The sequence below is a fragment of the Thamnophis elegans genome, chromosome 7 (assembly GCF_009769535.1).
Source record: "Thamnophis elegans isolate rThaEle1 chromosome 7, rThaEle1.pri, whole genome shotgun sequence".
NCBI lineage: Eukaryota > Metazoa > Chordata > Lepidosauria > Squamata > Colubridae > Thamnophis > Thamnophis elegans.
This window is the reverse complement of record NC_045547.1, coordinates 35,755,271-35,782,847: the sequence shown is the minus strand read 5'-3', so window position 1 is coordinate 35,782,847 and position 27,577 is coordinate 35,755,271. Positions and strand designations below refer to the sequence as shown.

The 27,577-nt window shown below is 39.4% G+C and overlaps 1 protein-coding gene across 1 annotated transcript in view; it reads left to right on the top strand.

Annotated features, from left to right (window-relative positions):
• ANO4 (anoctamin 4) overlaps nucleotides 1-27,577 on the top strand; it is a 108,953-nt gene that overhangs the window by 49,270 nt on the left and 32,106 nt on the right. Inside the window, 13 exon segments of the mRNA XM_032221164.1 lie at nucleotides 6,543-6,640; nucleotides 11,959-12,003; nucleotides 15,470-15,540; nucleotides 15,543-15,603; nucleotides 17,969-17,993; nucleotides 17,995-18,030; nucleotides 18,032-18,073; nucleotides 18,817-18,876; nucleotides 21,324-21,375; nucleotides 21,378-21,445; nucleotides 24,124-24,235; nucleotides 24,238-24,256; nucleotides 27,277-27,373. Of these exon segments, the coding sequence (XP_032077055.1) occupies nucleotides 6,543-6,640; nucleotides 11,959-12,003; nucleotides 15,470-15,540; nucleotides 15,543-15,603; nucleotides 17,969-17,993; nucleotides 17,995-18,030; nucleotides 18,032-18,073; nucleotides 18,817-18,876; nucleotides 21,324-21,375; nucleotides 21,378-21,445; nucleotides 24,124-24,235; nucleotides 24,238-24,256; nucleotides 27,277-27,373 (786 nt within the window).

Here is a 27,577-nt window from a genome sequence, read left to right as displayed (position 1 = left end):
GCATCCCTTCACCCAAGACACCTCAGGGAACGGAAGGAGATAGGATTGACACCACTGACCCCCTCTTCATCCAACTTAAGGTGGAAAAGAGGTGATTCCATCACCCAGACTCTTCATTGATGTGGTCCACAACCAGTGGGCATCACCAGGTACAGGACCCCTCCCCAATACCTTGGTCAAGCGGCTGTATAATGTGGGACCAGACCTCACCAAAGTTTTAGAGGTACCTTCTATTAACTTACCTATTGTTAGCCTCTCTTCTCCTAACGGCAGCCTCGGCTGCTCCTGAGGAAGCTCTTCGCCCTGAAGACAAGAAAATGGAACAAACTCTAGTCAAGGGCACCAGGCCTCGGCCTGGGCCGTCAGGGCAACTACCTCTGCTTCCTTCTTTAGTTTCTCAGCTCTCCTATGATTAAGGCAACTCCAGGCGAGGCTTCTGGCCCAGGATTCTAGGGCTCGCAGGGCTATTAACAAATTGAAGGTGGCCCTGGAATACACCGCAAATGCGTCCTTGGACACGGCCCATTCACGTCCAAGGCCATAGCATCCTCTATCACCACCCGTCGGCTCCTTTGGCTAAAGCAGTGGCAGGCGGAGGCCCGAGCCAAGTGGAGGCTTGCCTCCTCTCCCTATTCTTCCTCCTTCTCTTTGGTCCTCCCTTGGAGCCTCCACTAATAGAGTCCAAGGATAAGCAGAAGGTCCTACAACCGGCCACCAAGAAACAGGAGGGTCGGAGTCAGCCTTTTTACCGTAGACAGCCTTTCGTGGTCAGGACGGGGGTTCCTCCAACTCCCGTCCGCAACGCCAGGCTCCTCCCAGACAGGGCCCCTCCTTCTCCAACAGATCAGGCAGGAACAATCAGAGATTCCAGCCCAGAAAGTCATTCAGGGACAACAATAACCGCTCCTATAAGAGGCAGAAGTGACTGCCTGGAGGATCTCCCAATCGGGGGACACTGGCGTCCTTCGCGGATCGTTGGGACGACATCACCAACGACACATCCACCATCAGATTCGGCCTTCTCTTGGACTTGCGCTCCAGCCCTCCACACCACTTTGTCATGTGCCCAATCTCCGTGGATCTTCACAAGAGGCTCCTCGTAGAGCAGGCCATCCATCATCTGCTCCACATACGGGCCATTCAACCTGTGCCTCAGGGCCAGGTGGGACGGGTTTTTACTCTCATCTCTTTATCGTGCCAAAGTCTTCAGGGGGCTGGAGAGCAATTCTCGGTCTCAAATTTCTCAATCTGTTCATCAGGTACAAGAGATTCAAAATGCACTCTCTCCTATCAATCCTACAGAGTGTATGCAAACACAAGGCTTACCTCCACATGCTTATTCACAGTCAACACAGATGGTTCCTACGCTTTGTCTATGTGGGCTGTCACTTTCAATATTGGGCCCTCCCCTTCGGGCTATCATCAGCCCCGAGGGTTTTCACCAAACTCCTGGCAGTCGTAACAGCCCACTTGCGAGCCGGACCCATTCGGATCATGTGCTACCTGGATGATATCCTCTTATTGTCCAGGTCACACAACCAGGCCTCTTTGGGATCTCCAGGACACCTTACAGGTGCTTCAGGGGGTGAGATTCTCCATCAATCAGGAGAAGAGTCATCTGGTTCCCACCTCACATCTAGTGCACTTAGGAGCCCGAATCGACTCTTCACAGGGAACAGTCTTCCTGTCTCGGGAACGCCAGGTCAGCCTCAGGGACTTGGCCAAAGAGGTGTGGAGGAGACAGCTGGTCCCTCTTCTCCAGCTGTCTCAACTGCTGGCGAAGATGGTCTCATGCTTCTCCATCGTTCCTCAGGCACAGATTCACAGCCGCGGCTGGTTTCTTCTGCCATTTCAGAAAACCAACAGCAGCTGTTCCCTAGTGAAAGTCAGGTTGACTCCAAAGGTACTTCAATCTCTAGGACTGGTGGATATCCCCGGCCATATCTCGGAGATCCCTCTTCAGAGAACCTCCTTGTCTTGTAATCATGATGGAAGCAAGCTTAACGGGATGTGGCGCCCACCTGGAGAATCAAGTAGCTCAGGATCTCTGGTCCGATTCTGACCTCTCCCACAGTATGAATTGGCTAGAGTTGAGGGCCATTCATCTGCACTTCCAATCCTTGCTCTGCAACACACATATGCTGATTCTGACAGACAATACAACAGCCAAGGCACACGTCAATCGCCAAGGGGGGGGGGGAAGAGGGCAGTATCTCTCATGGAGTCTGCCTTTCACCTAGGGATCTGGCAGAAGCCAACCTTCTCTCTCCATGCCGAACACATCTCAGGCACCGATAACACCAGGGCAGACTGGCTGAGCCGCACAACAATCGATCCTGCGGAATGGAGTCTGAACCATTGCATCTTCAAACAGCTGTTGTCCAGGTTCGGGACTCCAGTTCTAGATCTCTTCGCAAAAGCATCCAACAAGCAGCTGCCCAGGTACATGTCTCGTTACCCGACACCAGGCGCGGAAGGGACGGATGCCTTAAGGTGCAGGTGGCCTCATGGTCTCCTGTTTGCCTTTCCTCCCTTCCCCTAATACAGAGGGTGATTCGGAAAATGATAGAGGAAGAGACCGAGGTCATCCTAATCGCCATCATTGGCCGCCCACCCTGGTATGCGGACCTGGTCAGTCTCTTAGTAGCCCAGAGTGGCATCTTCCAATGATACATCCCTTCTTCATCAGGGATTCATCCACCATCCCGACCTGCCCTGGCTCCGCCTAACCATATGGAGGATGAGTGGGCGGTGTTGAGGGTGGCTAACCTTTCTGAGACTGTAATTCAAAACTATTCAGGCTTCCCGACACCCAGCCACTAACAGAATCTACGAATCTACGTGGCAGACTTTCATCACTTGGTGCCTTTCTCGAGATGTTACTCCCTTGGAGGCCTCAGTTCCCCAGTGTTGGAGTTCTTGCAGCAGGTGCTTGATAGAGGGCTCTTGCCTAACACACTTCGGTGGCAGGTGTTGGCCCTCTCTTCGGTTCTCTCTCTTCACCAGGATGAACCTCTCTCCTTGCACCCTCCGTCTGCCATTTCCTTAAGGGCGTGTCTATCACTGCCCTCCTGTTATGCACCGTTTCCCCCTCGTGGGATCTCGCCAAGTACTTGACTTTCTCACTCAACCGCCTTCTGAGCCTCTCAGGTCAGCCTCATTGCATCACCTTACTCTGAAGACAGCCTTTCTGGTGGCAATCACGTCGGCATGACAGGTCCTGGAATTGGTGGCCCTTTCCATCAGATCTGATCTGTGTGTATTTCACCTGGACAGCTGTTGTCCTTTGCCTTGATTCCACTTTTGTTTCAAAGATAAAGTCGACGTTCATCGATCTCTAGACCTCACTCTTCCAAATTTGTCCTAATCTTCTCACAGACTTGAGCACAAGTGGCACAGATTAGACGTGCGGCGTGCTCTTAAGATCTATATTGCTACAATGGCCACCTCCAGGCGCACCAAAGCTCTCTTCGTGTCTTTCCATCCCACAAATAAAGGACTAAAGGCTTCTCCATCAATGGTCGGACGCTAGATCCGCTCTGCTATTTCAAGGGCCTACCTGGCGCATCACCTTACTCCTCCATCCAACATCACGGCACATTCCACGCGCATGCGGCTACATCAGCGGCGTGGACTCGGCAGGCCTCGGTGGAGGAGATCTGCAAGGTGGTTACCTGGACTACTCCTGCCCCTTTATCCGCCATTATAAAGTGGATAGATACGCATCGGTGGATGTGGCATTCGGGCGTCAGGTCCCCCAAGGGGTTCTTCCTTCTCCAGCTCCTAGGCCAGCCTTTTCCCACCCGGGGTCTGGCCTAGCTTTGATACATTCCATGTATGACCGCTGTCTCCACCAGCTTTGGAGAATGGGTGTTGGTTCTTACCTGATACGCCCCTTCTCTGGGCAGGTGGAGACACCGGTCATCCCCATCCTTTCTGGTCCTGGCCTAGTTTGCAGGGGGGGTTCTGGGAGAAATATTGAATCACTGTGGGATTGAGAGCAATCGAATAGCGCACAGCAGTCTACTTATCTCCATCAAGAAAAGCGGGAGGACACTCCTCAGAGGCGATGACATCACTTTGGTAGACTTAGTTCTATTGGTTACTGGCTGAGTTAACCCATGCATGACCATTATCTCCACCTGCCCAGAGAAGGTAAGAACCAACGCCCCAATCTATTGATTTAGGCAATGACCTGATTAATCTCAGTCTAATTCAGTGGCTTCCGGATTTGACTTAAAACTTGATCCAAAATGAGGTTTGAAAAGCCACATCTTTGAAACTGAATATAATAACATGACATAAAATCTGATAGGCAACAGAAACAAATCAAAAGAAAGTATTGCATATCAGCCTTTGTAAATTTTCTCAAGTCATACTTTAAGTTTTAAGACGAAAGCTGTTATGAGCTTGGACTAGAGGACTTCTGAGGTCCCTTCCAGGCCTATGATTCTACATTTGTACCACATCTTTTTCTCCATCACTTTTATAATCCAGGTTTTGAAAGCAGTCTCAATTTCTGTTTATTCAATAAAATATGTTGTTCTTCTATATTCCCTGCTATATTAAACAATCTTGAAAGTAACTTCTGAGTGCATTGTTCCCAAACAGCCTTAATTTTTTTAAAAATCTAATAGTGTTGGTTCATTGTAATAAAGGACCTGTCCTCCTTCAAGAGTAATCCTTTGCTCTTTTGGTTCTCTATAACCAGTCTTCCATTCTCTTCTTATCATCTTGTTTATTTTCCGGTCAACATTTTTTTTCATAGAAGGGTTTCTTACAACTGATTTCAAAGACTTCATGTATTGTTTTATTATTTTTAAGCACCCATAGGAAATTCTTTCAAGTCCATCTAGCCAAAAAATATGTTAGTCCCCCTTTGGCTGTTTTCCAGATATTAAAGCTTGTCATTTTTCAAAAGTCAGAGTCTTTCTTTAAAGATTGCTTTGAAACTGCAATTTGCTGTACACAGCAACCTGGCTTAGATTGTTCCCTTCTTGGAAAGGGTCTAATTCCTCATCTGTATTCCATTAAAGGCTCTAAAATATGCTGACCACACTTGTCTAATTGTGGTCTTCATAAATAGAGTATGAATTAAAATACATTAGAAAGAAGTGTAGTTAGTGCTTGATTCTCTTTCTGACTAGAGCTTGCATGAATTTAATGTACAGTACTATAAAAAGCACACGAACACAAAACCAATACCTTTGTTGTTCATGTAGGTAATATGCACTTTAAACTGAATCAATGAACACCAAATTTATGGTTTTGTGTTTTGCTTTATAAATAATTTCTGTAAGACTTATGGCTGTGCACTTAACAAACTTGAATATTTCTATAACCCCAGATAACTAGATAATTCAACAGTAAATCTCATCAGTTGAAAAGCAATTAAACTTTCAATCAGTTTTTCTTGTTCCATTTAGGAGACTTGAAGCAAATGCAAAGGAAGCCAGTATGCCTAAGAGTTAGTGGACTCAATGTTTTATGAAGCACCTTTGAAAGATGTTTCATACAAACTTCCAACACAGGCATATTGAATATGTAATAATTTCAATAGTGTTCTGCGATCAAGTTATGAAAGAATTGTGAATTTACAAGTTGGGAAGCATAAAAATAGTTTTACTATGCTAAAACTGATTTACAAGCATCATCACAAACTCTTCTGTATTCTACAACTTGCATCTCTAACCTTACAGAAAGGCAGTTCTGAATGGGATTTTCATACATTTCATTAATGTGTCTGTGAATGAAACACTTGAAGTAGATTCGTCTTGGGTCTTAAATGATAATTCATATTTTGTGGCCTTCTACACTCTTAATTACTTAACCATTTATATTAAGAAATATTAGAGTAATTTTTCAAATATTCTGTGATTTTTAAACAATATATTAATTTTTTCATTTAGTTTATTTTGATGGATACTTTCAAAATATCCTGTTTAATTTTTCCAGAGTCATCATATTCCTACTTTCTAAATGGTTTCTGCACTAAAACAGACCCTTTCCCTGTTCAGACTGTTACATATGTAAATAGAAAGTCAAGCCTTTGGACAGAGGCTTCACTCAGGTCCATCTAGTAAATAGGAATTACTATACTCAAAGATCATTTATCCATTTGAACAGCAGGAAAATAGAGCGATCTCAGTGGCTGGGTTGCCTTGACAGGTCTCTTTAAAAGAAATATCAATAACAGAAAGCTGTAAAAGTGTAATTGTGATTTTAATGTTTGGAAAATGTCAAATATTTTTTTAATAAAATAAAATAAAATAAAAGAGAGAGCTTTCAGAGAGCCACTTCACTTTGGATACCTACTCAATAAAGAGCTGAAAATGCTAGCCCTGCCTCTTCATTCAACCCCAATTTAACACAACCTTTTCCTTGTGCTTCGGAATAATTTATCCTATTAGTAATAGCTAAAATGGTATTACCCACGAAATAAAAAGCATCAGAAGAAATTCCCAAGGTTTGCAGAGGTTTTAAAATAAAATTTACATTTTTTACACGTAGGAATTTAACTTGTTATCTTTTATCTGTTGCAGTCATCGTTATCAAACAGTGATATCATCTTTGTGAAGTTGCACCCTTGGGAAGTCTTGGGAAAATTTGCAGAACTTATGAATGTAAGAATGCCTTTCAGGTAGGTTTAATTACAATCGTGGAGAATGTAACATGACATGGTGTTGCAATTTTGATTCAGTTTTGACTTTGACTTAATATGATATATTCTGCAGTGCTGCTAGTTTCACGGGGCATTCTATCCTTTAGCCCAGTGGTCCCCAACCTTTTTATCGCCGCGGACCAGTCAGCCTTTGATAATTTTACCGTGGCCCGCTGAGCGCACACAGGGGTGGGGGGCGAAAATGGGGGAATACAAACATACTTTTTAAATCCACCTTCCCAATTCAACACCTGAATCATATCCCACCTTCCATTTTGTATGTAGATTTTAAGGAATAAACAGCTGAATTAATCAAGGTCAAAGATAAAAAGAGCAAGGGCAAAATTAAATAAGCCAGAGGACAGCAATGTAAAAAGAATACAGTATTAAGCCCATTCACTCTATCTAAGCCCCCCCACCTCACAAGGTTGTCGTGGGGGAAATAGGGGGGGAGTATTAGGTATCTTCACTACCATATATAAAAGGAGATACTATCTTAAATAACAAAGTGGGCCCCCACCTCCAAAATATACTAAAAGAAAAAAGATTCCATGTGCTCAACTAATTTTTTTTTAAATCATCACTATATTATGGACTACAGATATATTATATATTATATATTATATATATATATATATATATATATATATAATATATATATACATACACATACACACACATACATGCATATATACATACCGTACGTATGTACGTATGTATATATAATGTCCAAATAACAGGAAAAGCGCTTCAACGACCAAAGTATATTCCTTTTTGCAGCCTTAAGAGAACTCTCGTTTTTTGAGGCTCAGAACCAGGCATTCTCGGGCTGCAAAAAGGAAACGCGACCCGGGAGCGCAGCCTCCAAGAGTCCATATCGCCAATAACTACGCGTGGGGGGAAAGGAAATGTGTTTTGTGAGGAAGAGAAAGAGCGCGCTTCACCGATGCCCATTGGCGAAATTTTGGAAGAGAGGCAAGAGACTTCAGGCACCGAGCCCCCACCCCTGGCTGCGGCAACTGGAGCGGGCGGGAGGCAGGGAAGGGGTGGGCAAGACCGCCGCTTTTCCACCGTGCGCTGCAATAGCGGCAGCGGCGGCCTGAATCTGGCGCCAAAATTGCGCACCCCCATCTCCCCTCAAAAGACCCCCCCCGCCCTCGGCTGCCCGACGTTCTCTCTCTCTCTCTCTCTACCTCTCCCGCCGTTCCTTTCACAAGCCAAGGCCGGGCGGGAAAAAGAAGAGAGCGGCCTCCAAGGGCTGCTTCCAGCGCATGGTCCGCCCCTCCTCGCCTCGCTTCCAGGCGAGCCGACTGAGGCGAGAAAGGAGAAAGAGGCGGAGGCGTTCACTGAGGGGACGGCTGACTCGGGGAGGGGGCGGAGGTGGTGGTGTGTAGTAGCGGGGGATCTTCCTCCTCGCCTCACTTGCTCCTGTGCTTCCGCGCAGCTCCCCCTCCGGTGACGGCGCTGCATGAGTGAAGAGTCGGCCGTTGCATGGCCCCCGGCCGCTGCGCGGCCGGTGCCAGGTACTCCACGGCCCGGCACCGGTCCGCGGACCGGGGGTTGGGGACCACTGCTTTAGCCCCTTCATTACTAGAGGCCAAATCATGCCCTGCTGTTTTTTAAAGGGGCTTTTTGCAGTCAATGAAAGCAAACAAACTTCCAAGTGCCAGTCTGTCAGAAGAACCATGTGGCATATTTAGCGGCTGAGTTCAGCTATGATGTAACTGCATTATTAGAAACAAAGTTAACCTAAACATTCAAGAATGCACATGGGAGAAATTAAATATTTATTGTTTTATTGAAGAAGAATTGTTAAAAGGTGATGTGATAATAATCCACAATTAACAATGTATCATTATAATTTTGATATATTTAACTATTTTTTCTAAAATTAAATATTACAAGAATTGTAATTGACTAAAATTGATTCCTATATCACATTGTTAGAAATTTGAAGATACATTAGGCATATGTTACATTAGCAAAGTGGTTAATAGTAACATAACATAGTTCATCTGTCCTCTAGACGTGTCCTAAAAGACATTGATTAATCTAAATTTTACAGAGGATATTCTACATAAATGAAAACTAAATTCTTACTATGTTTTATTTGCAAAGACATGATTTTTAAAATGTTAATTCCCTTCTGTAAACATACAATATTGGAATTAAAACTAATAATTCAGCATTGACTGAATTTCATTGTAAGTGTAAACTTAATTCTAAAAAAGTTTAGGTAATAAAAGTATATACGTCTATAAATTTAATGCTGACCAAAATACTTTTATGGCTAGCATTCTGTTACCAACATTCTTTAACAAAAGGGAAATGATCTGAAATCAGCAGAATATGCTTTGGAAACTTTATGAAAATGATATAAAAGTGGTCAATTTTCTACTGCTTTTTTCTTGGTAATTTAGTTGCTGAATGATGGTGCATATATTCATGAATACAGGCATATATAGTCCCTATGGGACACTAAGTTAGTTCTTAGTTCTACCAACTTCCCCAAATGATAAGATCTTATGATACAACACTAGATTAGAAAAGCCAAGTAATGTGTTGAAATTGAACAGGCCAAACAAATATGAGACCTCTCTGCTCAATCTTGTCCTCCAATTGGTTTTGTTCTGCAAATTATTCTCCTGCATAGGACCTACTGAAGTAGGGTTCCACCACAAAACCGCGTAGCTGACGTCAAACAGGGCGACAACAGCGTGGAGACAGAAGCACGCTGTAAATGCTAAACCTAAAATTAACCCCTAAACCTAACCCCCTAAACCTAATCCTAAACCTAACCCTAACCCTACCCAACCTAACCCTAAATTTAACCCTTAACCTAACCCTAAACCTAATTCTAACCCTTAACCTAACCCTAACCCTAAACCTAAACCTAAACCTAAACCTAAACCTAACCCTTACCTTAAGTTGAATCGGCTGCTTTCAAAGCGCTATTTAAAGCGCCTTCTTCTCCATGCGGCTGTTGTCGCCCTGTTGATGACATCAGTGACGCGGTTTAATCGGGCGCGGCTTAGTCGAGCGCGGTTTTGACAGGTCACGCTGAAGTAGCTCATCTCTATTATTGGAGTGAATTTCATAAATGCAGCTTTTCCTTTCCATTGGCAATTCTGACATCCAAAAGGAAAAGACATTTCTACTTCTAATAATCAAATTCTTAGCTAAGTTAAGCATGTAATAATTCTTAAACCCTATGAAAAAATTCATTTCAATTTTCTTAATAATACTTCCCTTAAAGCAGTGAGGTAATTTTTTTTAAGATTAAGCCCTATTGTTAATATAGTAGGACCATTTTCAATTTTATAATTCTGTTTTTATTTTAAATTAAATCTTAATTGAGCAGGATTCCATGTCATCTCTGCAACAGGAACAGAGAAGTTCTTTCACTGTGTTCCTAAAGCAACTTTCTTCAGTCTAGCTATACAACCTAAATGTGTTGGACTATAGCTGCCAATAAACTTACAGTATAAGAAGATGATAACTTTAATCTCAATACAGCTAGAAAGAATTTGTAATGCCAGTTGTTTGGGGGCATATGCATACTGTTTCTAGCCTGTTCATCTTTACTCTAGATCAGCTTATGAATATTCTGGCGAACTGACATCCTTTGACATGCCAGTTTATCTTGATTGCAGACTGCCATTGGACAATTGTTATGCTGCTGAGCTCTCCTAACTGTACCAGAAAAGCAATTGCCAATCATTTTCCATGCATAGAATACTAAACTGAAAGTATATAACTCCAGTTCTTGTTTAGTGACCGCATTTTATTCCAATGACCATGTCCTTCATTAAATTGGTTGCTAAGTGAACATGTGACAGAGAGGGGGAGAGAGACTCCAGCATGTATTGTTGTCAGATACACACATTTTAGTTGTAAATGCACACATTGTTGAAAAATGAATTTTGTTATACCATTTATTACAATCATATTTGTGATCACAGTCACATGAGTAAGATGGTTGTTTAATGAGGACTGGCTGTCTATATACATGCACATGCATACACATACACACACATATGTACAGATACAATAATCAACACTGAAATAAAAACTATATTGCCACAATGTAGATTTCTAACTCCAGTAGTTTCAGAACTATTACTAGTAATAATGCAAAAAACCCAACTTGGATGAGATATAGATGGTTGCTGGTTCATAACAGAAATGTTTTTTAAATGACTTTTTTCCCTGAGTGATTTTTCCACTGGACTTTATTTTTGTTTTTAATAAATGTCTAAATGTACCAGTGCACTTTTTCATCATCTTTCTGCTATAGCTCCAAAATGCATCCAAGGCAATAAACATTTACCCACTTGATAGGATGATCCTGTCACTGCAAGGCAGTTAATCAAAATTAAACATTGGTCTAGAATAAATTAAAGCACAATGAGCAAACTAGACAGCAATGTTTGAGTTGAAAGAAGCAGGCAACAAGGAGCAAGAAGGGAAAAGAGCAAGAAGACATGCCCAGAGATTGCATTGCGAAGTGATGGGGAAGAAGGGTAGGGAGAGTACAAAGCAATGTCCTTTATTTGTGCCCTCAGTATGGTTACGGGCCATATGGTCACTGGGCAAGATGGCAATGTGAATAAGCCCCTACTATGCTGCTTTTTGCTCTTGATTGAGTTAAACCCATAACATCAATTGTGTTACTTTCTCTTCAGAACAAAAAAAAAATACACCTAATGTTAATTTGAATTAGTAGCATTGTCCCATGAATCTCTTACATCACATTCCTAATGGAGAATGCAAAAGCCATTCTAAATTATATAATCTCATGCTTGTATCACAGATATAGGAAATATAAAAAATGGTAGAGAAAACACATACTAAATGCTTCAGTATCATACTTTGTGCATGAATATAATCTTTTCAAAACTGCATCACTAGCACCAACACCTGATCATGTATTGCATGTATAACTATAACAATGTTCTTTTATAAGGTCATATTTAAAGCATTTTATTATCAGTATAAAAGCTTGGCATTTTATTTCATTTCAGGTTCATGATTCATTGAACAAAAAAATATTTCAAGGCGCATGACTTAATTGGAAAAAAGAAAGTAATGAACATACATGCATGTATACACACATACAGAGAAAGTGAAAGGGAGAAGAGGATGTTTTTGATGGTTCTAATTGTTAATCTCTTTTTAGTTTCTTCTTCACCTCTTACAGGATTCTATCTTCAATCTCCTTTCCTTCCTTGCTAGTTCATACTGTAACTGACGATGGGTTTTCTTCTCGACTGGCTTCATTTTTGCTGTTCTTCCAGGAGAAAAATCTATTACCTGCATCGACGATACAAGATCCTGAACAGGTTAGTGGGTTTTGTTTTATTTTTTGGAAATTCAGTTTAATCAAAAAGTTAAATCACCAGAAAAAAATCCTAAACTGTTGATGTGTTCCAAAAAAAAAGTACAAAAATAATTTTTAATTGAGCTCTTCCAGGCATTATCACTTATTTCACAAATATGGTGATAATATTTATATAACATTTCATTAACTTAACATAACAAGGCTATGAAGGCTTCCCAGTGCTATAAAATCCCAGTTAAGGGATGGATTCTTGATGAAGTGGGCAAGAAGGGGCTATGTTCATGCTCTTGCATGCATTGAAGTCGTTTTTTGGTGTCAAATCCAAAGTAACTGCACCAATCAAATGGAAATTCCCCTGGGTGCATTCCTTTGAAGAGAAATAGTATATGATACCATTCATGAAATTAACATTTAAATTATTTTTTTAGAGTAAACAGGGTCTCTAATAGAAATTAAAGCCTGGAAGAGTAAGGTGTTAATTGCTTGATGATTTGTTGATTGATTGATATATGCCACAAGTCAGTGTTAACTCTTAGTTAACTTTTCTCCATGAAGAACTGCCCCCAATATGGTCTTTCATATCTTCTAATTGTGCACTCAATACTACTGTAACTGGGTCTATCCATATTACAACTGGTTAGTCCTTCTTCTCTTTACTCCTCTTTCAAGATCCTTAGAACCTTCTCCAGGGAACTAGACTTCAGCATAATGTATTCAAAATAGGATAATTTGATCTTGGTCATTTCTGCCTAAAATGAGAACTATGGATTGATCTGTTTCATAATTCGTTTTCTTGGCTATGCATGGTATTCTCAAGTCTTCTCCAATACTAATGTTCAAAAGAGTCAACAAAGGAATTTCTTGACTCACAACCACAACTGGGACAGGAATTTCCATCACTAAGTGATGTGGTCTTTAAATGAATCATCATATGACTGCACCCTATTTTATGACTTTTTGTCATGGACATTAAGCAAACACATGGTTGTTCAGCAATCATGTGGTTGTTATGCAAATGTATCTTCCCTCATTAATTTTGCTTGTTGGAACCCAGTTGGAAAAATCACAAATAGTGACCACATGATCCCAGGAAACTGTGTATTATAAATACATGCTGATTGCCATGTACCAAAATTGTAATCACATGACTGCAGGGACTCCATCATAAGTGCAAGGACTGATAAGTCAATTTTCACTGGCATCATAACTTCGAGCAGTTGCTAAGTAAATGGTCATAAGGTGAGGGCTATCTGTACTTTTTGTATCCTGCATTTTCAAAATCCAACTTTCACTTCAATGGCTTGTCACAGGGAATACAGTTGCTTGCACTGCTCACAACTTTGTAGGTAGAGGTTTAGGAGTTATTAACTTTTTCTTCCACCTGATTCCTAAGATAAAATGAAGCTTTTCACTTTTAGCAAAATAACTTCCATCTTCCGTGCATCTTTATTTTGTTATTACGTGGAGGAGAGCCTTCTCAGTAGCAGCTCCGACCCTTTGGAACGACCTCCCTGTGGAGATTCGCACCCTCACCACCGTCCAGACCTTCCGCACAGCCCTTAGGATCTGGCTATCCCGTCAGGCCTGGGGATAAGATTCTAATTCGCCCCACCCGAATGTTGAATGAAAGTTGCGTTTTATTGTTTTATTTTTATTTATGCACTGTCTTATGTTTTTGTTTTGCACCCCCTTCCCATATATTGTAAGCCGCCCTGAGTCCCCTCAGGGAAAAGGGCGGCCTATAAATCATAAATAAAATCCTAAAAAATAAATTTTGTTCCTTCTCTAAGAAACCAAAGTTTTATGATTGAAAGTGTAGATAAAGCAGTATAAAATTTGAAGGAAACAATTTGTTAAAGAATTTACCTCAGAGAGTCACTGAATATAGTCAGCCCAAACAAGACACAGACTTATTTGTAAAATAAATTATGATGAAAGTAAATATATTTCACAGAATATTCTCCAAATAATAATATGAAATATCCTATAAAACAACGATAAATAAGAATAATGATAGGACATTTCAGCTAGGAATAAATATTCAGACAACCACAATATGTTCTAGATTTTTTTGGTTTTTTCTTTCACCTTTCACCAGATCATATGCCTCTTATATTAATGCCATTACTTTTCAGTACAATGTAACGAAAAAAAATTTAACATTAGCTATTTATTTTTTTCTATAGTCATCCTTCTCAACCGAGTGACTCTGGATGGCTTTAGTTCTAAAACAATAAAACATTTAAAACCAATAAAAACAATCCAAAACTAAATATATAACTGAGATAATTAATCAATTAATAGTAAAGCCAAGAAATGGGGCCCTTTACAAATTCAGACCCTGGTTACACAGCCAAGTTTTTAAGGCCTTGGGGCCCTTCTAAACTCCAAAGGGAGGATATTTGACTGAGCAGGATCTATAAAAAAAAAAGAGGCCCGTCTTCTGAGCCCTCTCAGTCAACACTCTGGAGGGATCTTCGGGACCAATTGAATGGGTAGGAGACTCTTGGCAAAAGATGGTCCTTCAGGTAACCCAATCCCAAGCCATGTAGTCATGTTGCTTGTGTATGCTATTTGTCAGTTGCAATCTGATGGAACAATACAATATATAGGGACTGATTACTCTCCTGGTAACTGTTTGCTTTTATTAAAAAAACAAATTCAGATTGGGGAATGAAACACCAGGTGCATGATATCTTCTAACAGTTGATCCATAAAACTCAGCACTTGGTGTCTATATTGATACATTCAGGAAGTTTTCTTGGAATTGATTTGGGATTGTGTTCTTTCACATTTCCTTCCTAGACTAGCCTATTATTCTCAATTCTTAGCCAAATACTTACCAGACATTATCCTGATTAGCTTTTCATAATCACCTAGCTGGACCAAAACAGTACTTTTGAAACAAACTCAGATAGCAGGCTTTTCAAAAAGTTCTCTTTGTGATACATGAGTGGGAAGAAAATGGCAGCAAAATCATTTCCCTAAAGTGTCTGCTGCCAGATAATGATTTCTAGGAAGTGTTTATTTTTATTTTGTGCTGTTTTCAGATAAGATTACATTTTTAATCAAAAGTTAAACCTTTTGAAAATAAAGTTGCTAATAAATGATCCATATTGAAAATTTGTGCTAAAAATATGGATAAAGCATCCTGAGATTATTGCAGTAGCATCTTTCTTATTTGCTACAATTTTAAAAGATCTACCATCTTTTTGAACTGAGACATGTAAAAGGAAGAGAATCTAAGCTTCATTACTTTGCTTTTTCCTTCTCAAAATCTTTGTCAAAGCAAAAATGTGATTCTAAGAGATATATCTGAGAATTCACCCATGCTACCTATTGTGAAACAAGCTAAGATTGACAGTTAATATCCCTTGCATCCATAAACTGTTTATGCATAGAAAGTGCTTATTCTCACTTAAATGTATTGGTATTGTTAAGTTTGCCTTCCCTTTCATCTCCTGCAGAATTGAGAAGCAATTAAGCAGGTTTCGAGGATGGGTACCTAGAAAGCCAATGAGTTTGGACAAGGAAAGGCTGCAGATTTGGAAGAAAATGACTGCTACACGGCTCCATTCAGTCAACAAGAATCATTCAGTGAGTTTTATTTAAAAGGCAAATGTGAAAGAAGAAATATTTATATTTAAATGAAAAATGGGATATAATGCTTGATAATTTTTCAAATGCTGAATTCTGAATCCTCCTTCACATATGCTAAAAAAAGTCCACGTATCCTTTACCATCTAAGTATTTGCTGGGTACATAATACCTAAATAAAAACACTGGGTAGCAATGTATTAGTTCTGTTTGATTCCTCTACACTTGATTCAACTTCTCCATATAAAATATAGCCTATGCAGCATATAACATTAATACATCAATTATGAAGTAAAGACCAAAATATTAAAATAAAAAGGTGAGATAGCTGATCTACTTAAATGCTTATAATCTTCTGCATATAATTCATAATTCTTTTTTTTAGAATAGAATTCTTTATTGGCCAAGTGTGATTGGACACACAAGGATTTATCTTTGGTGCATATGTTCTCAGTGTACATAAAGGAAAAGAAAAGGAAAAAAATACATTAATCAAGAATCATAAGATACAATACTTAGTGATAGTCATAGGTTACTAAAAAATCAAACAATTCACACTCGGAAACAAAAAAAACCCCAAAACAACAACAACAAAATTGTAAAAATATAAGCAACATGGTTATAGTCATAAGTGGGAGGAGATAGATAATAGGAAGGGTTGAAAGAATAATAGTAATACAATCTTAGTAAATAGTTTGACAGTATTGTGGGAATTAGTTGTTGAGCAGAGTGATGGCATTCGGGGGGATGGCATTCAAATATATATTATATATATATTGTAATCTATTTTACAAAGCATCTTATATAACAATTTAAACAGCAATAACAAATGCATCTATGGATTTCCATTAAATCTATCAAATGAACAAATAGCTTTCTGACATAAAGAGGTCCTTAACTTGATCCAGATATATATCTTATTCTATTTGATATAAATGTTTACTTTTCTATCACCTCTAAAAATAAAAAGTTGGAGAATTAGTGTAGTACAGTGGTTGGGATTTTAGTCTAGGCCTAAAGAGATCAAGGATCAAGTTCACCATCAGCCTCAGAAATTTACATTTGCCCAGAGATGGCATCATTATTATTTTACCAATATTAGGGTGTACATAAATGGAAAATGAAAAAAATAGTGCTTGAATTAATTATAGCAAATAAATATATTTGAAAGAAATAGATGTTTTAATATGAAAATAAATTTTGAATTATCTTACCTTTGGAAATTTCATGTTGAATTCTATACTAACTATTACCACCACAATAGGAAAAGAAAATTAGTTAAGCACCTTTCTGGTCCATATAGTACATGGGTGATTTTTAAAACTGGCTATTTTTTTGATATACATCTTAGTATTCTGAAAGAATTATAGCAAAGTAAAGCAAGCTCAACCTATCTTTGAATGTCTTGCAGTAGATAAAAATGTGTGCCTAAATTTTCTTACAGGAAATCAGTATATTTGACCCAAATCCATGGTTTGTAAACTAATCTAGATAATCAAATTAATTAATTGACTGATTTCCTGCCGGCTGCACTCAAATTTATCTTTATTGAACGTGTGCTGCACATCTATACCGCTTTTTTATGTCACTTTGAGAGCACTTTCAGATATCTAACAACCACTATCTTAGTCTACCTATGACAAATGAAAATATTTCTAGTATTCAATATTTTTAAAAGGACTGTGTCCAAAAAGTGAATAAATGCATTTTGTAATCCCAAGTTACATTATTCAGTTGGCCTCCCATAATTAACTTGGGTTATGCTAGCATTTCAGTTGTTTCCTGTCTTGCAGGTACCTTTGGTTATATACTAACTGGTGTGAGGTTTCAAGACTCTGAAATGTTTCTAACCCAAAGCATTTTGGATTTGAAGGCAAAAAGGTATTTCAGTATGTGTATTAGATACAATTCTTAAAGTCAGCTGTAGCTTTTCCTGTGTTTGGAACACCTTTTGCCTTTGTATCTAAGCACAGCCTTAATGTTGACTGTCATATCTGGTAAGGAACACATACTTTTCATTCAAGTGTTGGTATGATTTAAGATTCAGTGGCCAATTTGGTTAGCATAGAATTGGTAAGGGAACTCATTGTTTGCGTCACAATATAAATTGTGTTTATGATCCTTTCATTTTACAAGGCATATCACTGAAGTTGATTTACCTCTTTGTGACTATATATCCTACAAGTCTAATAAGCAATAGCTTTAATTTACAATATTTTTAAAAATAACTGCAGATGATTTGAACTTTATTAGAAATTCATTTATTTATATTTTTTATATTTTAGTGTTAGTACCTCAGAATATTTAGTGAGACCTTTTCAGTTGTCAGAAACAATAACTGCATTTTCTTGCTTGTATTTTCAAAACAGCTTTATCATTCACAATAAGGACACATTTTTTTAACAATGCTATAAGAAGTAGAATTGTTCATTCATATTTTACAAAGAGTGAAATATGAAGAAGGAAAAAATAAATTGGTAAGCATGGGATTTCTGCAAATTTACTCCCTTTCAACCTTCCTATTACACAGAATAGAGGTAAAAGAAGCTGCAATATAGATAGTCTTCAGCTTACAACAGTTCATTTATTGATCTTCAAGTTATAACAGCACTGAAAAAAGTGACATGACCGTTTTTCACAGTTGCAACCTTTAAAGCATCTCCATGATCATGTGATCAAAATTTCAGAGATGCTTGGCAACGGTTCATATTTATGACCATTGCTATGTCCCAAGGTCAGTGATCCCACTTTGCGACCTTCTGAGAAGCAAAATCCATGGGGAGTCAGATTCATTTAACACCTGGGTTACTAATTTATCAATTGCAGTGATTCACTTAACAACAGTGGCCAGAACGGTCATAAAATCAGGCAAAACTCACTTAACAAATGTCTTACTTAACCAAAATTTTGGGCTCAATTATGGTTGTAAGTTGAGGACTATTGATACTAGTATATATTCTTGATAAAATTATTAGCTATCAAAATCATTCCTTTTTGTACCTTGTAATTCAATAATAATTTCAGGAAAAATACTAAAATATGTGTGTACCTTTGTAAGTTGTATCTTCTCATGCTTACACCTACTGCCACTCTTTGAATACACAGTCAGATTGATTGATTTATTCAATGTAAGCACACATGACTCTAGATTAATGCTAGATGCCATATATTATATTCATTCCAACTTTTTCTGTTATATGTTAAATATTTTCTATTTCTAGGTCTCAATCGGTTGCTTACTAATGGTTCCTATGAAGCTGCATTTCCCCTTCATGAGGTATTCCTTCTTTTTATGTTTTTAAAATCCAATTACTTCCCATCATTATTGTTGGGCCACTAATTCTGATTTTCTCTATATTAAGGGTAGAAACCATTTAGGTCAGTGGTCCCCAACCTTTTTATCGCCGCGGACCAGTCAGCCTTTGATAATTTTACCGTGGCCCGCTGAGCGCACACAGGGGTGGGGGCGAAAATGGGGGAATACAAACATACTTTTTAAATCCACCTTCCAATTCAACACCTGAATCATATCCCACCTTCCATTTTGTATGTAGATTTTAAGGAATAAACAGCTGAATTAATCAAGGTCAAAGATAAAAAGGAAGGGCAAAATTAAATAAGCCAGAGGACAGCAATGTAAAAAGAATACAGTATTAAGCCATTCACTCTATCTAAGCCCCCCCACCTCACAGGTTGTCGTGGGGGAAATAGGGGTGGGAGATTAGGTATCTTCACTACCATTATAAAAGGAGATACTATCTTAAATAACAAAGTGGGCCCCCACCTCCAAAATATACTAAAAGAAAAAAGATTCATGTGCTCAACTAATTTTTTTTAATATTCCTATAATGGACTACAGATATATATACTATTATTATATATATAGATATATATATATAATATATATATATCACAGACACCACACATACATGCATATAACATACCGTACGTAGGTACGTATGTATATATTAATGTCCAAATAACAGGAAAAGCGCTTCAACGACCAAAGTATATTCCTTTTTTGCAGCCTTAAGAGAACTCTCGTTTTTGAGGCTCAGAACCAGGCATTCTCGTGGGCCTGCAAAAAGGAAACGCGACCCGGGAGCGCAGCCTCCAAGAGTCCATATCGCCAATAACTACGCGTGGGGGGAAAGGAAATGTGTTTTTGTGAGGAAGAGAAAGAGCGCGCTTCACCGATGCCCATTGGGCGAAATTTTGGAAGAGAGGCAAGAGACTTCAGGCACCGAGCCCCCACCCCTGGCTGCGGCAACTGGAGCGGGCGGGAGGCAGGGAAGGGGTGGGCAAGACCGCCGCTTTTTCCACCGTGCGCTGCAATAGCGGCAGCGGCGGCCTGAATCTGGCGCCAAAATTGCGCACCCCCCCATCTCCCCTCAAAAGACCCCCCCCCCGACCTCGGCTGCCCGCGTTCTCTCTCTCTCTCCTCTCTCTACCTCTCCCGCCGTTCCTTCTCACAAGCCAAGGCCGGGCGGAAAAAGAAGAGAGCGGCCTCCAAGGGCTCTGCTTCCAGCGCATGGTCCGCCCCCTCCTCGCCTCGCTTCCAGGCGAGCCGACTGAGGCGAGAAAGGAGAAAGAGGCGGAGGCGTTCACTGAGGGACGGCTGACTCGGGAGGGGGCGGAGGTGGTGTAGTAGCGGGGGATTCTTCCTCCTCGCCTCACTTGCTCCTGTGCTTCCGCGCAGCTCCCCCCCTCCGGTGACGGCGCTGCATGAGTGAAGAGTCGGCCGTTGCATGGCCCCCGGCCGCTGCGCGGCCCGGTGCCAGGTACTCCACAGCCCGGCACCGGTCCGCGGACCGGGGGTTGGGGACCACTGATTTAGGTCATCTCATTTGGCAATGAAACAAAATACAATTGTCAGAGTCTTTTTTTTAGAAAGATATGCCTTTGAAGTCCAACTAATAATAACCAAAACAGGCAAAGAGTAATTTAAAGGTTTGATGTTTAAATTCATATTAAGGAAATGTGTCTGAAAATGATGTTCATAAAAGGTGACCTACAGCTTTTTAAATCAACAATGAATGATGGACTGAAAGGATATAAATTCAGGACCATCTGTGGAAATTTCAGTGCACTTAACAACTATGTTAATAACTTAACAACTGTGGCAAGAAATGTCATAAAATGGGACAAAATTAACTTAACAAATGTCTCACTTAGCAACATAAATGTTGGGTTCAGTATGTGGTCGTAAGACAAAGACTTACCTGTAATCATTGGGCAAATTACATATTTTAAGAGAAACGGAAGTTTGGAAAACGGTTTCTACACATACGTAATAACTAGATTTTCTCTTTTGGTTAACTTTATAAATATGCATAGCGTTACTACAAAATATCAAATTCAGTATTTCATTATGAACACTGCACTTATTTTAAATTGAGTTAAGATCTGGAACTAAAAAGAACCTTCATTCTTACAAAGCAAACTTCAAAAATTATGGATGTGTCTTTGAAATATGGGGTCTAACTCAAGCATGAGCTCCATTGTGTTCAGTAAGGTTATTCTCAGAAAAATTGTATACAGATGTATAACTTCATTCTTAAGTTTCTGAGATGGTATAGATCACAAGCTAATAATAATTTCAATTATAACAGATAATTTTAGTGATAAAATGTTAATCTAGATTTATGAATTTAATACTCTAAAATATTATTCATAGATATTTATAATATCTAGTAATGAATTCTTTATTTGTTTGTATTTTAGGGTAGTTACAAAAGTAAAAATTCATAAGAGTCATGGGCAGAACACCACAGGCACTACTTTATGAATGCTGGGCCTCATGGAGAGCTTGGTATAAATACCAACCTTTGGATCTTATACGGTAAGTTTTTTTAAAAAAATCCATTTGTATTGAGAATATATAGGTAACCTAAAATACTGAGATATATTTTTGAGGTTTTATTTGTGGCAATTCACAATATGTATTGAAATTCTTAAGAACTCTTGTGAGTGCCAGGAGACTAACCTGCCTCTTACTTTTCACTGTTAAACTGAAAAATATGTCTTATTGCTGCTTTCTTTGGAATGAAACAGTGTTATAATCTGCATATTAACATCATATCAAAAATGGTATAATATATCATTACACATTTTTCTGATTTAGCAAAGTGATAGTTAACATGGTAAACCATTTAGGAAGGTCTCCTCTGACAGATGTTCTTGTAAAAACTGTGGCACTAAGAGAGAATATGACAAATGATTCCTGAAAGCCTTTAGCACCTACTATATTAGTAGAATGAAGAATTTCAAACAGGTTAAAGTGGGTTTACAGCAGAAGCACAGGAACTGATGCATGTTCAATTAAATATACAGAAGGTATATTTATATGGAGTGGAGATCTTTCTCTAGCCTTTTGGGGGAAAATTTTACTTGTTTCCCTTTGTACATTTATTTGTTAACTGGTTAAATGATCCTTCTACTGTTAAATAATTCTACCAGGGCTAACCAAGTGAAAAAACAGCCCAAGGATACTTTGCTTGTGTCCATTCCATCCATCTCTGCAGAGGCTTATTTGGGGATTCTCAAGGTTTCTACATCTAGGATCTAGTTACTGTATTTTTCAGAGTATAAGACGCACTGGAGTATAAGATGCACCTTAATTTTGGGGGAGCAAAATAGTGGGGGAATCTGCCTACAAAGTATTCATCTGGCTAGCATCCTTAGTCTGGTCAGCTTCAGCACATAGGTTTGCTGGTTTTGAGCACACACACCAGGGTGGGTTCCTCCCAATATGGTATTATACGTACGGCCAGAGGAGGTAGTGGATGTCTGGCGTACCAAACAGGACCAATAGTGGCCTAGCCATTCCCCCATACTGGCAAAAGAAAAGAAACAACTGAGGAAGGAAGAGGAGCGAGGCCTCGGCTATTGGAAGAAGTGCTTTGCTGCTGTGGGGATAAATCGGGGAGAGAGGGAGGATAAAGCCAAGCAGAAGCTAGGGATGACCTTCTCCTCCCTCTCTCCCCCTGATTTCTCACCACGGCAAGCAAGGCAGCTGTCAAAGAGAATGAAGTGTGGGCGCTTCTTCCACAGCCAGGAAGGAAGAGGAGCGGAGGCCTCGGCTGTTGGAAGAAGCGCCCACACTTCATTCTCTTTGACAGCTGTTATCTCGGCCAGGAGATAACAGGATGACTAACCGTATTCGGTTAACCCCCAGAGTGGGAAGAGGCTGAATTGGGGGCTTGTGAGTTGATTTGTAGGACACAGATGGCTGTGATCATAGGATTTGTTGGGTGCCAGTTTTAGTTCATAAAATATATCTACGAATATAACTGGAAGGGATGTGCGTGAGAGAGGCGGGGGGAGAATGAGAGAGACAGAGAAAGAGTAAGAGAAAGAAAGAGAAAGGAAGGAAGAGAGAAAAAAAGAGAGAGAGACAAAGATAGATAGAGAAAGAAAGAAAGAAAGAAAGAAAGAAAGAAAGAAGAAAGAAAGAAAGAAAGAAAGGGGAAAAAAAAGAAAATTTATGATCACAATTGAGCCCAAAATTTTGGTTGCTAAGCAAGAATGTTGTTAAGTGAGTTTCATCACATTTTACAATTGGCCACGCCTACCTGTCACATGACCACCAAGCCATGACCACAAAATAGGCCACGCCCCATAGAATAGGTAGTAAAAAAATTTGAAACCCAACCCTGGTGCACACGTGCTTTTTTCCCCTGTTCGGGATAAAAAATTATTCTAAAGCACAGCTTATCATCGGACGGAGCAGCAATGAGAAAAGCAACCAAAGCACAGAAGATCACTTCACTTGTTAGTGCCTCATTAGAGCTGAAAAAAGTTTCAAAAAAGCTACATTTGGAGTGTAAGATGCACCCAAATTTTCAGCCTCTTTTAGGGAGGAAAAAGTGTGTCTTATATTCCGACAAATACAGTAAATTTCTAAAATCACATGCCATAAAATGGCAAATTCTGACAATGGCAGTAGTAGGATGCAATAACACTATAAAATCAGTCTGGAACAATATTGAGATTGAAAGGGGCTTCTGTGCCCATAGAAATCTTATTTTATATAACCAATTTTGCTATGTAAATTATTTCTAAAGATCCTGGGTGAAAAACTCAGAAGCAGTGTTGCCAAAACTTTCATGGAAATTGAAATTATGTCATGAAATGAATTTTTCTTTGTTTTTAATACTTTGAGCATAGAGTGGCAAAACTCAAATCTGTCAAAATTAATAGCAAACATTTCTAACAAGGTTAAATGAATGAAGATGTGGGACTATTGGTCTAATTGTGTATAAGGAATAATCTGACTAACTAATGATAATCAGTTTTGGAAATCAGTGGTAATAGGATATTCAGTATTGCTTATCTGTACTGATACATACATCTGCATCAATAAAATATATTTTTTTTAAAAATATGGGTGAAAGATGTGGACATGTGATCTTATTCATATATGGGAAGTCCATAAATTTCTGGATCATTTATATTAAGAACCACTAATAAATTCTACTTCAAACATGTTAATAAAATTGTTTATTTTTGTATTTTTGAACAGACGGTATTTGGTGAAAAAATTGGTTTATATTTTGCCTGGTTAGGCTGGTATACAGGAATGCTATTTCCAGCTGCCTTCATTGGACTGTTTGTCTTTTTATATGGAGTAGCCACACTGACTACTGCCAAGTCAGGTGAAGTCAACATGCTTATTTCTAAAATAGTTACATTGATTGTAACTTTTTGGTTTTTTAATTATGTCTATTTTTTTCTTTTGGCACAGAAGATGGTAGAGAATATGCTTATGAGTAGTCTGGAAGGTGGTAGCATTGCTAAAGGTCTTGACATTCTGAGATACATTTATTTTTCTCTTTATATGATTTTTTTATAACCTGTATTTACCTCACTTCCCCTTTTTAACCTATTATATATTGCTGTTATGCTCCTGCAATATGGAAATTTCCTTTTTTTTTCTTGCTGTACAAATGAATCCTAAATTACTTTCAATGAGCAACTGTTCTGACCCGCCCCCTCCCCCTCCCGGCCTGTGAGTAACACAGACACAGGCTTGGCTATTTGCCACTGTTTAATCACAGGAATTACAACTCCGTTGGCTGAAAGCCCAGACAACACTCTCATGCAAAAAGGGTTGGCAGCAACCCAAACCAAACAGAACAGAAATACAAAACAGACCAGACAAGAGTTCCTTAAGACTGTTACGAACGGTTGTGTCCTGCAAAAGGACCCCTCCCAATTTCTCACTTATATACCCTCTTGGGAGGGGCCAAGCCACAACCACCTGGGCTTTATTATCTCTTATGAGTCTGCCTCCGGAGCTGCTGCTTCCATTTCTCTGCCCTTCTTAACCTTGCGTCAGGGACAAACTGCCTTTGATCTTCCCCACTGCTCCATGCCTCAAGCGCCTCCTGGTGACCAACCAGCCTCTGGTCCCTGCTCTGAACCCTGCCCAGGGTCCTCCACATCTTCCATAGCAGACTCATAGGGTTCCTCGCTATCCGAGTCCATCAGCAGCTCAAACAGATCCTGCTGGGCCACAACAGGCAACCCTATAGTATTTTGCATTTGCGGACAAACCTTGTTATCTTTATATCAGAAAAATCCTATTATTTGTTTAACGGGTCATAATCCAATTCAATACTGTACAGTAATTACTGAATCACTCAAACACTGATTTATTGTGAATAAAGGTGGATATGTATGTTCCAGGAAAATGTTACTGGATCCAATCTGGGTCAGTCACTGGAACCAGAGGTTTTGTCTTCCGAGCTTTTGGACTCATGCTGGAGCTCATCTTCAGGAAAGTACTTTCTCTAGATCAAACTACAGAGAAGTTTCCTGAAGATGGGCTCCAGCACAAATCTGAAAGCTTGTAAGACAAAACCTCTGGTCCCAGTGACTGACCCAGATTGGATACTGATTTATTGATTTAAGTTCATGAGTTTGATCATAGATTCCATATGTTCTATTTTTAAAAAAACCAGGCAGCTATTTCTGTTCCAAATTAAAATAACAATATGATTAAGAAAATTAGTCAGATTTTTTTTCTCTCCTTCTCTTCTCATATCTTACTCTCTGTCCTTGTTCCTTTATCCTACTTATATCTTCCCATACACTCTATCATTTTCTCAGATGTTTTAATTGATTTAGGTTGTTCCTTTATCAGCCAAAATTATTATCAGTCAAATGGGGAAAAGATTTTCCAGAATATTCTACAAATATTCTGTAAATATTCTGCAAATGAGTAATTCCTTGTCAGTCAGCAATCAAAATGCATTACATAGTATATATTAATTCATTTGTTTCATTGTCTTGAGTTATTTATTCTGTATGCAGGGTTTTTGTTGTTGTTGTAAAATAAGAGTTTTGTCCTACTCTGACTGGTAAAGATGCTTATATTTGTTACAAGCTTTGACTTTCCAAAGTTCCACTTGTACTGGGATGAAACACTAAAGGTTATTATATAGGCCAGTGATGGAGAACCTTTTTTGGCTCGCGTGCCAAAAGCAGGGGGGTCATGCGTGGGCTTGCCACACCCATAATGCTATGCGTGCAACCAGAGCATGCATGCGTGCACGACCAGTGCTTCCCCCCATTTTTGGTGTGCTTTTTTCGCCCTCCCCCGTGCCCCCAGAGGCCCTCCAGAGGCTTCAGGAGCTCCCCTGAAGCCTCCGGAGTGTGAAAAACCAGCCCTATGGGCAAACCGGAACTTCGGGAATGGACTTCCAGTTTGCTCATAGGGCCGGTTTTAGCCCTCTGGAGCTTTCATGGGCCTCCAGGAGGCTTGCTTCCCTGAAGGCTCCGGAGGGCAAAAAACAACCGTACCAGCAACCCAGAAGTGATTTCCAGTTTGTCCGTAGGGCCATTTTCCGTCCTCTAGAGCCTTCAGGGAAGCCTCCTGAAAGCTCCTGAACACTCTGGAGGGCTAAAACCGGCCCTTTGAGCACCCTGGAAGTCTGTTCCTGATTTGCCCCTAGGGCCTGTTTTTCACGCTCTGGAGGCTTCAGGGAAGTCTCCAGAAGGTGAAAAATGGCCTCAAAAGAAGGCCGAAGTCAGCTGGCCAGCGGACGCATGCGCACTGGCTAGCTGACAGGGCAACACCTTGTGTGCCCTGACAAATGGCCCCGCGTGCCATAGGTTCGCCATCAAAGATATAGGCTAATGTAGTCTAAAAATTCTAAATAACGAAACAGTTAACCATCCCAGGAGAATTTATTACAATAATTTCAATGAAACACACAAAATAACTATTGGGAAGCAAAATTTAACACTAGTGCTTCTTGTCACAGTAAAGAAGGCAGGAAATTTAGAGATACGGCAAGCCCTTATTCCTGTCTGTGGCATAAGGAAGCATCACAGGGTTTTACAAAATAAATATATATTTATGGAACTAGTCAATGAGTGAACAGTATCAAGTGATATGTAGTGCACAGATTGGAATTGGTACATAAATGTGGAGAAAAATTGTACATATGTTGAATTTAATGTTCTGAACTATTGGTGATGTGTCTTTAAATTAATTTTAAGCCAAAAAGAAAACATTTTATTGGTGCAGTTTTTACAGAAAAAAAACACATTTTCTTTACAACTCCAATAGTGTCTAAATAAAGGGAGGGTTTTTTTTAAGTAAAACAGATAGATAGTTAGACAATAGTTCGAATTTGGGTTAGTAATAATTATCTCTTCTCTTTTGCAGTAAAGAAATCTGCCAGGCTACAGATATTATTATGTGCCCTATATGTGATAAATATTGTCCCTTCATGAGGTTGTCAGATAGCTGCATTTATGCCAAGGTACAAATAAATGCTACTTTTCTTTTTCTACCAATAGTTTTATCTATGTGTGTGAGTGTGTTTGTGTGTATTCTAAATAAAGACATTGCATTTAAAAATGCTAGATATTTAAGTCTGTAGATTCGAATGCAACAACTTCAAAGAGCTTGCTTCTTAAGGTATTAAAATATTAAGCATACTTAGTTTTTTTTTAAAGGATTTGCT